The 13,983-nt window shown below is 39.9% G+C and overlaps 1 protein-coding gene across 8 annotated transcripts in view; it reads right to left on the reverse strand.

The window, feature by feature from the left end:
- USP40 (ubiquitin specific peptidase 40) overlaps window positions 1-11,123 on the reverse strand; it is a 39,218-nt gene extending 28,095 nt beyond the window's left edge. For 3 of the 8 annotated variants that reach the window (XM_085304398.1, XM_085304394.1, XM_085304401.1), the window contains exons 1-8: window positions 11,039-11,115; window positions 7,978-8,194; window positions 7,364-7,431; window positions 6,231-6,344; window positions 5,417-5,581; window positions 4,648-4,794; window positions 1,340-1,483; window positions 309-437 (exon numbers count right to left, since the gene is read on the reverse strand). In XM_085304398.1, the coding sequence (XP_085160524.1) occupies window positions 309-437; window positions 1,340-1,483; window positions 4,648-4,794; window positions 5,417-5,581; window positions 6,231-6,344; window positions 7,364-7,431; window positions 7,978-8,176 (966 nt within the window). In that variant the 5' untranslated portion in view covers window positions 8,177-8,194; window positions 11,039-11,115. Of the gene's footprint in view, window positions 1-308; window positions 438-1,339; window positions 1,484-4,647; window positions 4,795-5,416; window positions 5,582-6,230; window positions 6,345-7,363; window positions 7,432-7,977; window positions 8,195-9,100; window positions 9,156-10,930; window positions 11,014-11,038 lie in introns of those variants that run through there. The other 5 variants (XM_085304400.1, XM_085304399.1, XM_085304396.1 and 2 more) reach the window with 5 other exon arrangements.
- Between the last annotated feature and the right edge of the window lie 2,860 nt (window positions 11,124-13,983).

Below are 13,983 nucleotides of genomic sequence, written 5' to 3' on the forward strand. Positions count from 1 at the left end.
GACTCTGTGCTTTTGTCACATGTTAGTGGATAAGACTCCTACAGTACAGTTACATAACAGAATAGTTACTGACCACTGTGTGGATGTGTGTGGCCGAAAGCTAGCTACCAAACAGGCAAGTTCTTCTGATAAGCTGCCTCTACYGCTTACTATAGCATGCAGAGTGTCACAAAAAAGAAAAAAAAATCTAGTATCAATTTCCTCTAGTGGAAGATGCATTCATTTACAAACAGCTAACCTGTGTCTAACCGTAACAGCTAACCATAAATATGACTATGAAAAAAAGTGGTTTTTTTTAAACAACTTACTTGTAATTGCCAGTTCCCTAATTCATCCACATCTCTGATATAAACATGATAGTGTCCTCCATAGCAGCCACCTTTGTGTATAATAACAGAGAAGAGCTCATACATATAYTCTGAATCATCCAATTCAGTCTTTAAGAAACAAGAACAACAAGAGATTAGYGGAAAAAACAGCAAGTCTTTCACACAACGACAGTTTTACATCAACAGCATAGCTTGTGGTATTTCTCTATGTGTCTTCGCATGCACGGAGATTAAAGTGGGAACACTAGCATGAACTGAAAGCAAAATGTGGACAAAGGCATGGGCTTATTAAGCATGATTTTAATCAAGATTGGAAATTCATACATTCCATAATGACATAATATTTACACAACTAACAAGAGTTCAACCAGCAGATTCATAAGCATTGTTTTTTGTTTAAAAAAATACAGAAAACAAGCAAGGTATTTATTTACACAAACCATCTGAATAAAGGCTTCCACAAATGCAAACACTGAGAGATTTACAACCTGCATTGAAGCATTACAATAAGAAAATAAATCCCTTTTCAGTAATGGTGTATCTATTAAGAATATTCTTTATTTATTTTAAGGATCAAAGTTGGCTATGAGCAAATCTGATATGGTATGTTCTAGGAAAAAAATAAGAATACCAAAGACAGATTTCTAAAAAAATAAAACAGCTACAGGCATATACAATATATGTAGCTAAACTCATATATGGTATTATCAAACAAGGTCAACAAAAAGTAAGTTTAATTTCAATTTTCAGAGGATAAATCTTTCTTTCAAGTAAACATTAGATTAAGTTTTAGGTCCTTATTATCCTCTCCTCCCTTCTATCGCTACAAGGTATTTCCAACTTTGTTTTTCCAAAATATTTCCAAAAGAGGGAGTTAGGGACAGAAAAGAACCCCACGTGTTTGTTCAATATCTTGCTTGGACAAAATGYAAAATGAAAGACAGCTTGTCCTTGAGGTATCAATTCTTTGCCAAGTATATAGTAATTTGAACAAACATAACAATACAAACCTGCTCACAAAAAGGCCTCAGATTTATCTGGACAGGAAATGTATAGCAACTGGTTTCCTTGTATCGTTCGCACTTCTCAAAGTCAAAGTTAAATCTCAGGAGAGAAATGGTGAGAAAAGGAGGCAACTTACGTAGCTTAGCTGACTGTAAAATGATAAAAAGAAGTACACAGTTATAAAGAATGTTTCCATCACTCTATGAGCAAATCTGATATGGTATGTTCTAGGAAAACTTTGTTACAACAAAGGAGGCACAACTAAAAATGCCTTTCTCAATTCTCCTTCCAACCAACCTTCCTAAAAGCAAATCAAGCTCCTTCCACTCTAGTTATGCCCTACACCTTCCCTGAACGCTGATCACTAGTCCGATACTTTATCCTTCTACAGGAAAGGAAGAAGGACATTGCCAAAATTCACAGTCAGCAATTATGTTTCCTTGCCCCACATATTCTTTGCAAGAGGATTTTCTTGAATTTTTTTATTATGAAGAAACTGCCTTCATACCTCTGGAATTACATTTACCCACAAAGTCAGGGTATACAGCATTTTTACACCAACTCTGCTCTTGGCCCCTTGTACAGCATCAGTCCTGCACAGAACCTGGCACCCCAGTATGAAGTACATATACTCAACTTCTGCTAAATAGCACATGCTACAGGAAGACAGCAACCCAGCTTCATGGTGGCCTGTCATTCCCAGATAAACAGTGGGGCGCTCAAATCAGCACCTGTGATAGTAGTAGTACTTCATGGTTACCCCTGAAGTAACCAGAGAAGAACAGCTATGAATGAAGCTCAATTTACCAACCCTGAAGCCAAAGTGCTTGCTCCTACKGCAAGGAGGAGACCTCACTGAGGCTATTTCCTCTACTTCCCCCACCCTTCCAGGCACAGCACTGTACTCCACCTGAGATTTGTTCCAATGCCCTTTAGGAACCTTACAGTTCCAAAGGGTTCCACCAAGTGTAGGTCAGGACTCATACAGCCACTGTGGTTTCAAATGTAGAAGTCTGACACGATGTTATCTGTGATATAACTACATATGACAAATGTGTATTGCCTAGAAAAGGGATCATTCTTACATTTATTTTGCAGCCTGCTGTTAACTGATAGGCTGTTGGACTGCTTCATCATATAACAGAAATGCTCTAAGAATATCACCAAAATACATCACAGTGGCTTCTTGCTTAACATCTTCATGACTGCTTGAAGGAAAGGGTCTTGACTAAGGTCTGTGGATGACAATAAATGAGCAAGATGTCATGGYTGACTGGGAAGAGTTGGCGTATCCTAGAAGAGCTGCAGACAGCCAGAGAACACCCAAGCAAGGACTGAAGTGTCCCTCATTTATGGAAGAGATGACCTTCTTTCAAGGTTGGCTTCTTTCAAGGAAGGAAAGCCAACATAATCTAATTCATTAAGGTAGAACACACGTTGAGGCACAACATCTTGGTGCGTGTGCACAGAGGAGGAACATTACTGCAAAGTGAAACCAGCTATCCTCTGAATATAAGAGCAAATTCAGCGACTGTGCTCTTGGGCCTTTCCAATGTCCCCATTCAACTGCCCATTTGCAGAGCCAGAACCAAGCCTAGCAAAAACACACCTATAGTTCAGAAAAAATCCTAGAATCTTGTATTTCATTTGTATCCATTGTGAAGGCTACTTTGCAGAGCTTAATAGCACAAAGTATTTTGCGTGCTCTTCCAACTTAGGAGTGAAGATCAGATAGTGTGAYTTTAATTTGATAAAGCAGTTGATACCTTCAATTACTAGTTTCTTCAACAGTCAAGACAAAAGAAGGTAGAAAAAAAATCATATCCAAAGCTCCACAAAATACTAGAAGGAGGGAATGGCATGTATAGATATGGGCCAGACTGATCACAGACCACCTTTCCCTCTGAAGGAAGCTAGGTGCAAATAGATGTTTGCACTGTTACACAAAGCTACAAACAACCCTGGAGCAAACCAAATTGCACCACACTTGCTGTCAGGACTGACTCTCAGAGCAATCACGTTGTGATCACGCACACCATSTCTATGGAATTACAGAGCCAAAAGCAGCAGTCATGCTGTTATCAGTTCCCTCCTTTCTGCTACAACCTTAAAGCACAGCCCCTCTCACCTGATGTTGTCCTCTCCTCTCCCTGGCCTTCCCCAGCTATGCGACTTCTTACCCACATTCAAAGTTCTGACTGTGTACTGTGCAGGTGACCAAGTTTGATAGATAAGCAATTGTATTCTGCACTCCCTTGAACCCAGCAGTTTAAATTGTAAATAAACTTTTCTCAGATAACTAAGCCAACTGAGGCACTGGAACTCCAAGGCATTGATACACTTAGTGCAAAGGCAAGCTTAGGGCACATCATTTTCCACATTGCAAGACTTGGACTATATTCAATCTGATATTAAAAAAAAAAATAGCAGCTAAAGGTCATGGAAGATACCCATGTCAAAAAGCGTCTGAAGTATGAATCAAGCCTGGTGGCTTTAGTAGTAAAGCTGGACGACACATCACTTGGAATAAAACAGAAATATCAGGGAGGTATGACTGTACACTTCCCTCACTCTTACAGCTTCTCCAAGGTACTCAAGGGTCAAGTCAGGGAACTGGGCCAGATAGAAGAGTGCTCCAGTCTGCATGTTCCTGCACTTCTGAGGACCATTCCCAATAGACATCACAGGCTTAACATCTACAGTTCTCAGTTGAACACTGAAGAACAGCAATGACTTAGCAAAGGAAAAGGTCATTACATTTGGCCTTCCAGATAACAAAGAAAAAAATCGTGCTGGTTCTCAGCCAACGCTGAGCACAGATCAARACAGTAAATCTTTAACTACAAGATAATGACAAAGCAGGACAACTCAGCAGATAAATCGGTGGGCTTCCTTCAAAAGCCCACCTGAAAGAGAAGATTTTTTTCACATTCAGTACTCTGACTGCATGAAAATGATTCTTCTGCATGGATTTTTCTCCTTCTCATTCCTGGCCTTTCAGAGAGAGGGAAACTCCTGCTGGTTACCGGTTTAGTGTGCAGCAACTAGTGGAGACGCTCACCCAGAGAGGATAGGAAGCAGTGGTGGTGGTTACACAAGAAATAAGCTGGCAGATGGGTATGACACAAGCATACGCCACAAAAACACATCCTGTGTCAAAGATATAAGAAGAGTTTTTGATATCTTCTTATTATATGCTATCTGATTAAAGTTGCAGATTTTCTCAATTTGTGGGCAGGTGGTGAACACACCAATATAAGCTCAGTTCCTAATTGTTACCAAACTGAATACTGGGAATCACCAAACATATTACCTTTGAGGCTTCAACAAGTTTATCACAGGCTCCACATCGATACAGGTTATCATTTTCAAAGTACTCTTCTTCCACATACATGTTCCACAGGGCCTCCTCCAAGCCAGTGACACCTTTTACAGCCACAGTTAAGTCTAGGAAATCTTCCTATACAGAAGTACAACAATAAAAGTAAGTAACAAGTGATGCAAGTTTATGGTACATTAGGAAGACACTGATCCCATCAACTGCAGCACTTATTTTGCATTCACTGTTGAGAGGTCAGCATATACGGACAGAATAAGAATTACATCATTTCAACTTTCTTTTTTATTCAAGAGTGTTTTTTTTTTTGTTTTTTGTTTTTTTTTTGTTTTTTTTAAGAAAGAGCAGGGAGAAAAAAGGTGAAAAGATATTTTTTACTGTTATTACTTCACTGCTCATCTCTCTGCTAAATGCATCTACTAAAGGCAATACTTGGCAACTCAGAAGATGCAAAAATGCTTTCCCCCCTTGCCCATGAGTCACATCACGCATCATGATGGAGGTAGTTTAGAAAATGTCAGCCAAGATTTGCCAAAGTCACGCATAAATTCCGTATTTTTATAAGTCTGCAATGCCCTACCCATACATGCTACCTGGCTTCAACAGATCACCAGTGACATGCAAAAAGATGTAGTTTCCTATAGGAGTTAAATAAGCAAAAAAAGAAAAATCCCACCACATTTAAACCAACAGAAAATATCTTCAACAAGCTGAATAGGTTCTGGGAAAAAAAAAGTGACTTTACCTGTCTCTCACTGACATTCTTGCATTCTTTACAAACAATCTGGTTGACAACAATACCATGGTACAACCTATTAATCAAGTCATGACCTGAAGTCCCAACAAGAGAAGTTTCCAAAGCRCTGAACAGAATTCGATTTAATTCTTGCACATCATGCTGCCTCATTTCCTGTATGATAAAAATCAAACTTGAAAAAGAAGTGCCATCTGCTTTACTTATTGTTCTGCCTAACCTCTTAAGAAACAATACACATTAAGTGCAGCAGAGAGCTGCCTCRATGGTTACTCAAGCAATTACTACTGTTAAAGACATCTACTATTATTTGTTCCCAAGTATTTACTGCTATGAGACATCATTTACTATTATTTGTCATTCTTGACTAAAGTTATGCTTCTTCTGTTACAAGCACACAAAACACAATCCACGAGACATTCATCTGAGTACACTCCCATTAAACTTTAACACGAGTTACACAGGTCACTTTAGGTAATAATCTATTTTTTTAACCTTAATAACTGCTGGAAAAATGTTCCTGCAAAAAAAATAAAGGAAAAGCTACTGAAATCTTCTCTGAAGGAGTAACTTTTTCTGTTGCTCACTGGAAACTGGCATGAAGTTGCTCACTGGAAACTGGCATGTACTTCATGTGGAGATGCAAACAAAACAGTAACAGTTGACCCAATTAAAAGCTACCTCCACAATTCAAAATACAGTAAGTTTTTTTTTTTTCTCTCTCCCCCCAAGTGATAGATTCTAAAAATACTTCCTCTTTAGGAAAAAGTTTATCAATGATAGTGTCAGATATGGGAATTTGTACCTCATTGCTATTCCATCCAAAGCTCTCAGTAAGATCTGTTGTAGATGCTGCCTGCTGGTCTAAGAGCAGGAGCTGAGCAAATAACCGTTGAAGCTGTAATGGAATTATTCGAACCTAAGTGTGAAAAAAAAATCAGATTAGAAAGACATATTAAACCAATCATTTAAATAAAATGAAACATAATTTTATGCAGAAATTAATTTAATACTGAAATTATAATAAATTACCACTGTTTATGGCTTTTATAATATAGTTTGCTCAAATCCCAGTCATATAGAAGATCAGTCAATCCTAGCTCCCCAAATCTACAATGTTTCACCTAGTCAGCTAAATATAGTTAAGGAATGTAAGTTTTGTTATAAAGCAAAATTGTATAGACTAAAATTAAACCACCACCACAGCAAAAAATGACAACTTTTTATATTTTTCATAATGTTAAACCCTAAGAACTCACCCACAAGACATCAAGGCATACAGACTTATCAGGATCTATTTCTCGTTCAGTAAAGGATTGGGTGGTGGGGCGAGAGGAGATGGGAAGGAGAAGGATTAATGCCAACAAGCTCAATCAGCTGCCTATTTTTCATCTTTGATGTACAAAGATAAACACTTTCCCAAGCAGTCAATTTTGTTATTTTAGCAGAAGAGCTAAAGAATAAAATTCTGTAGTGAACATGAATAAGCAGTTTTTAAACAAAGATTAAATTCCAGTCTTGTGATATCTGGTGCATGTATGTGCTGCTAAACCTTCAAAGAGCCTCACGGCAGGCAACTAGGCTGACACAGATTTAGTGTTTTTACTGATAACAAATAAGCTATCGTACTACAGCTTTAATTACAGTAGGGAGGAGGAAAAAAATAAAATAAAAAAGAAAAGCACTGTGCAGACTTTGAGTGTGAAGGAAAAAGGACCTTGTCTATCAAATTCAGCAGGACTAGGTTCAGCATCTTACTTTTACAGTAAAAGCTGCGGCACTGAAAGCTTACATCTGTGTGCAAAATGAAGCATCTGCCAACCAAACTTTTTTTCAATATTAATGTGATTTTTATTCTCATGAGAAGTTTCATGTGAAGTAAAACAACACTCTTCTGAATCAACATACAGCAGTGACTAATTAAACAGTTTTAAACACCTTTGCATCTGGTTTACTGATATCATCCAGAGTCCCAAGTTCTTCAGGTCCTAGAGAGAACAGTGCCTCTGTAATTAAAAAGAAAAATGCCTTAAAAAGATTTTTCTTTCCTCCCCCCCCCTTTTTTTTTTAAAAAAAAAAAAAGTCTTCAAGAGTCTTCTCTTTAAGATTTATTTTACTGTAGCAGTCCCACACGCTTTTCAACAAACAAAGATATTAAATGTTTCTGAACATCATTTATGCCATACAACTAGTTCAAGCTAAACAACGAAGTATAAATAAGCAACAAAGCAATAAACAAACAATGATTGCATTTAAAAATGAATGTCACATTATGGACAGCAATAATCTCTCTTATTTATGCAAGGATTAGCCTGTCTACCAATGAGAAAGTTACATGTTTACAATACTTATGCTTTGTGCAGTAGTGACAAAACTAATTTTATAGACTGATAGTTGTGTATTCTATACTTATTTCAAGTGAATCGAAATAAACCTCTCTGGAAAAGGATGTGCACTTGTGGTGTTTTTTAATAAATAACTAGTAATGCAAGTCACTAGACAATATCAAAATCAAATAAAAGATTACTTGAAGAAGTTTTTGAATACAGTACCTCTAAATTCGGGTGTAAAAAGCAGAGTCTGTAAAAGGGAATTGAGGTAGCAAGTCCCACCCTGATTTTTGATGCCACTTAGGTTGGTGAACTCCCTGGGAGCTGGAGGCTCAGCACCTCTGTACTTTGACTTCTTCCCTTTTCCATATTGATTATTTGAAATAAAGGAGGGATCTTCTTCAAATAAGTCTCCGAACATTGTGAAGACAAAACAGCCCTTTAAAAATAAATAAATAAATAAATARATAAATAAAATAATCTGTTACTATAAAAAAAAATGTGATTGGCTCTGTCCTCAAGAAAAGCCTCAAAGATAGCCTCTTAGCCCTGAAAAAAGAATTTTCTTATATATTGTCTAATTCTATTCAGCTCATTCAAATAATAAATATACAGAATCATGCATTAACATAATAAAAAAGGTGAGTTAAAAGCAATGTTGTCTTAGCACTGGTTAGAATAAAGACCTTTAACTAGAACCACGTACATCACATTTCAGTTTTGTGTGCCTCAGCAAAAACATATATACAAAAATAAAGGGTAAARTTGTACTAAAAACTTCTAAAAACTTGTAATCAACTAATGCTCAGGTTGCCTGCTTCCCTGAAGGAAAGGTAAGAAGGCCTCAAAAACTGACCAGAATTGCCTGCACTATGTCTGAAAAAATTCATGTGCCCCAATAACCTGTCTCTACTGTTGGCCAATTCAGATAGGTAGAGCTTAAGAAACAGGCAAAAATACAGTGCTATTTTATCAAACTATTCTTTTTGCTTCAGACATTGAAGCAAATCATGACAGAAAATCAATGGCAACAAAATGATTCTTCCTCCACTTTTTTTTTCCCAGTCCTTTTTGGAAGCCATACGATCTTTTAGCATTTACYTCCTTTTCGGGTTTTTTTAGCATTTGCCACCTGATAATTGCATTTTCTATTCCAGTTTGTGTATTAGAAATGATTAATCAATAAGTTATACTGAAACACTGAGTAATCACCTTCTTTCCAAACGTAATTTTACAGATCTTAATGATATTCTATTCATCTTTTCCCCAGACAACAGGCTCAACATTGATGTATCCATTCCTACAACCAAAACTGCACCCTTTGATTATCCTTAAATAACTTTACCTTCTCCAAATCATTTGAATTTTTCTTATAACCTTTTCCGAGATGAGGATCACATCTGCATAAAATGTTAAAAATGTGCACAAACCAAAGACCACCATCACTAAATAACATTCTGTTTAATTCTTATCGCAAAACTACTGAGCACAAAATTGCCTTTTCTAAATGAAACATATATTATTTTCCTGAATCCATCCAAATATAAGCTATAAAGTGTGTGTGTGTGTGTGCTTGTGTGTGTGCATGCACTTACGTAAAGTTGTGATTGTCCCTGACCTATGTTTTGTCTCTTTCTACACACCTACACTGAATATCATCACTACGAAATTAATCATTTTGACATTGACTGCTTTTCCTGAAAGCTTATGGTATGCTGAAAATACAGGCCCTAGGAAAAATACAAAGATACTCCCACCGTGAGAGTCAACCTTCTGTTTTCTATCTTTTATCTATTTATTTAATCAAGCAAAAAAATGCCTTCTCCTCTTGTGTCAGCTAAATTTCTTTAAATCTACAGTGGTAAATCTTCTTGAAGACCTGTTGAAATCCAAATATAGCTGAGAGCTCCCATTCAACCCATTTATATTTCTCCAGGTATCTCCTAAAGCTCTTTTTTAAAATAGCATTATCAAACTTGGTATTTTTAAAAGAGCAAAAACACATTTTAGTTCTAATTGCTATACAGTTAGCTACTCTGAGCAATGTATCAACGTTCAAATTGTTCTATAACTCTTCTTCACTACTTCCTAGGAGGAATATCCCCATATATAATCCCACAAAATAAAATTAGTTGGTTGGAATTCCTTCTTAATGAACATAGATTAAAAAAAAAAAAAGATAATTTTGATCTTTTTGCATTAAGCTTTTCAAGGTATAATTGCTAGTTTTAGCATCCTTTCCAATCTGTGTCTCAAACTTCACTTCTTTTTCATTTAGGCCTGTTGTACTTCAGCATTTAACTATGCAAAGATTATGACACATTCTATGTTCCTCATCTGAATGCACATCAGGATGCCTCCTCTTGCTCGTAATAGGCTTTGTCACCATGAAAAGCTGTATATCTAGAAGGCAATGACTGCCTTACTGACAGTCCACAGTACCACCCACTCTCTAGAGAAGCACTTCAGCATGGTAGCCCCAAACCCTCCCTCACTGCTCATTTCAGGATCCAAGCACTGCTGCTAGCAGTTGCCCTCCATTTATATATATATATATATATATAAATATATATATAATATATATATATACACATATATATGTATATATATGTTAGAAAGGATCTCTAGAGTTTTCCAGTTCAACACCCCCTCAAACCAAGGCCAGCTTAGATCACATTGCTTAGGGTCTTGATCAGGAAAAGCAGAAATAGCTCCAGCAAAGGACATCACCAAACCCTTCTAAGCCTCTGTCCCAATGTTTGACAACACTCCAAGTGAAAAATGTACTCCTTATCTCTAATGGGAACTTCCAKGTTGCAACTTGCATCTGCCATCTCTCATCCTATCCCTGTGCACCAGCAAGAAGAGTCAGGCTCCATCTATATCCTCCCACTAGTTAGCTGCAGACAGCAGCAGGGTCTCCCCTTCCCTTCCSTTCCCTTCCGCAGGCCGAACAAACTCGGTTCTCTCAGTCTCTTCTCAGCTACCATATACTCCAAGGCCTTGACCATCTCAGTGGCCTCCACTGGGCTCTCCCCAGTATGCCCAGCTCTCTCCTGCACTGGTGAGCCCCACACTGGGCCCAGTGCCAAGATGTGATCTCACCAGTACCAAAGAGAAGACAACAGTCACTGCCCTGGGCCTGCTGGCAGCTCCCAGGCAAGCACAGCCCTACCTGCGGCTGGCCCTTGTCGCCGCAGCACAGGACCCAGCAGAGACGAGACACTGCCTGCCGCCCGCCCCGGGGAAGAAGGCGCCGCCACCACCGCCCGCCCCGGCTCACCGCTCACTGCTGGGACACGGAATCAAGCCGCCGCCCGCCGCCCCAACCCCACGGACCTGCCACCCCCTCCGCCATGTTTGTTTTGGGGCCGCGCAAAGCACGCTGGGACGCGGAGGCCGTTTGCTATCTCCGGGTCTACACCTCCCACAGTGCACCGGGCCAAGCCCGCAGAGAGGATCATGGCGTCCTCTCAACCCACTCCCCCACTTCTTTGGCCTATAACTCATGGCTTTTTTTTAGCAGATCTAGGAAAGAACCACCCCATGCGCGACACAAYAGGAACAGAAACAACAGCCGACGAAACTGCCCCTGGTAGGCACAACCTGCTGGGAGCTGTATTGCGGCGCGGGGTAGCGTCGCCAGGGCAACGACAGGGCCGCGCACTGCCCGCCGGGAGCGGAAGCCTCCCCGCAAGGCTTTCTGGGGGCTGTAGTTTCCTGCCGGCCACCGTGTGCCGTGTCAGTGGGCGTGAAGCCTCCCTGGCGCTCGGGCAGGCCCGGTGTTAACGTGGAGACCCGTCTGGCACCGCACCCCCATCACCAGTTACAGCCCCATGGCAGCCTGAGTGTCTCTGCCCGTGGGGCGGYCCATAGTAACTCGGCACTGGCTATCCTGCACTGGTCAATACCCTCTACCCCCATGACCAGAGAGGTGYCTGGAGGACATCCTCAGCGTGGCACATCCACCACAGCCACTGCCACTTACCTCAGCCCTGCTACCTGAGTAGATTCAGGCATGCCTGCGAGCATTTTAGAGGGGGTGATGCAGGATGGCCTCAGCCACAGATACGGCCTCCGTTTAGAGGCCACAAGGCTGTTCTCAAAGAGGCCAAATTGAAGCACGTGCCCTCGACTACTGCTGAATGACGGGCACCGCCAGAGGAGAGCGTCCCAGCTCCATGGTGGCCCAAATCACTAAGCACAGCACTGGGAATAGCTGTACAAAGCTACAACCCTTGTAGACCAAGTGCTTGCCTCTACTTCAGGGAGACTCCCCTGAGGCTGGAGCTGTTTATTCACTGGCCCCTCCTGGTCATCCCCTCCAGGCACAGCACTATCCTGCAACGGAGGTTTGTTCCACAGCCCCTTAAGAGCCTTCCAGCTCCTTCTCTGGGGTTTTATGGTCCCATCAGACATCGGTTAGGGCTTGTACTAGCATTGCAATTTCAAATACCAGATAAACCTCACAACTAATCAGAGAAAATCAGTTTTCTCTTTGAAAGAAGCTAGGGATGTGTACATCTTCACACTGTTACACAACTTCTTTCCTAAARCTGCCAGATAACCAAGCCCCCTGAGACACTGGCAAGTGTTCATGAACTGCTCCAAGGCACTGTTATACTTGATGTGCCCCAAGCTTCCTTTGCACTGTCTGCTTTCCCATTAAGCATGCTTCAAGACTTGGACTCATCTTGATATAGAAAACAATCATTTGAGTATGCAAGAGAACATTTGTTGTGGATTGGGCCAAAAATTTAACTGGCACAGGGTGTTAAAAGCTGTCTTCTTACTCTTTTCAGAAAATGGAGAGGACCATTAGGAAAAAAAAAAAATAAAACACCATTTTCATGAGAAAATGTTTGTTAAATTGATCTTTTTTTCTAATGACTTTTTTTACTGTCTTTTTTCATTCTGGAAGTATTAACATATTTTAGTTGCTGCTCATCTTTTTTCAAGTAGTTGAAAATAACAAAAGAATTCTGAAAGTATTTTTTTACTCTTCTACCTCAGAGCTTCCCTTCTCCACTCTGAATGTCAAAGGTTTTGTTTGCTGATATTATCATGTACCTAAAAGAAAAAAGAAGCTTCAGCCTTCTGCCACTTACTCAGTAGTTTCTCTACGTATGGAAAAAGTTAGACATTGGCAAAGCGGAAAAATAAATTTAGAAAAATTTATTGATGCATTGATAGTAGTATGGAACAGAAATGCAAGACTGTATCTCAGGTGTGCATCTATGGGGCAGAGGCCACAAGGCTCTAAATATCCTATGCTTCATTATTTTTCCGTGTCAGAGTGCTTTTAGGCATCACTGATAACCTCAAAGCAATGTTGTGAAGCTGATTGTTCTCCACAACACCTTTTCAGTAGATTCCCAGTTTTGTGCAAATCTACAGTCATGCTGAAGCTGCTCTTTAGCTAACAGTCATGTTCCATATCTGGGCCTAAATCATAGTGGAATTAGTCCTGAAAACATACTCGGTACATGTCTTACGCCTGGCATCTACCCAATGTATAGGTAATCAGTAAGGGTTTCAATTGCCTCAGAAAAGCCTGGGAGTCAGAGCCCTCCGCTAGACTGTTCAAAAATCAACCTACTGCTCTTAAGCAAGGACTTAGGCTCCATTTTACAGATCTCTGCCTCAGTTGCTAGGTCAATCTCTTTAAAAGTCTCGGTGCTGTTGTACTCTGTAGGGTTACTCTGATTCCTGCCATCTCAGAAGTCTGCTAGCCCACCTGCTCTTTCCCCTTGATTGGAGCTTCTCCTGTTCTGTCTTCAGAGAATTCATCTAAACATCTGTGTCTCTATGCAATTTGTCATGGCTCTTTTCATTTTTTACTGTGTTTCTCGGCTAGCTCTCCCTAGACTTGCTTTCCTTAGCCCTGGCCAAAAGGAAAGATGAGACACATCAAGGATCAAATGAAAAGTCTTAACAAATCTGATTAATGTGTTGGGGAAACAGCTCTCAACTGAGCACTGAAGAACTGCAGTGACTGAGCAAAGGAAAAGGTCATTACATTTGGCCTTCCAGATAACTACAAAAAACAATCCCTGCTGGTTCTCAGCCATCCCTGAACACAGATCAAGACAGTAAATCTTTAACTACAAGATAATGACAAAGCAGGACAACTCAGCAGATAAATTGGTGGGCTTCCTTCAAAAGCGTCTTCTAGTTTCAGCCTGAAAGAGAAGATTTTTTCACGTTCAGTAATCTGACCACAGGAAA

Source organism: Rhea americana, unplaced genomic scaffold, assembly GCF_003343005.1.
Source record: "Rhea americana isolate MKP2758 unplaced genomic scaffold, rheAme1 scaffold_209, whole genome shotgun sequence".
In the NCBI taxonomy this organism is placed as follows: domain Eukaryota; kingdom Metazoa; phylum Chordata; class Aves; order Rheiformes; family Rheidae; genus Rhea; species Rhea americana.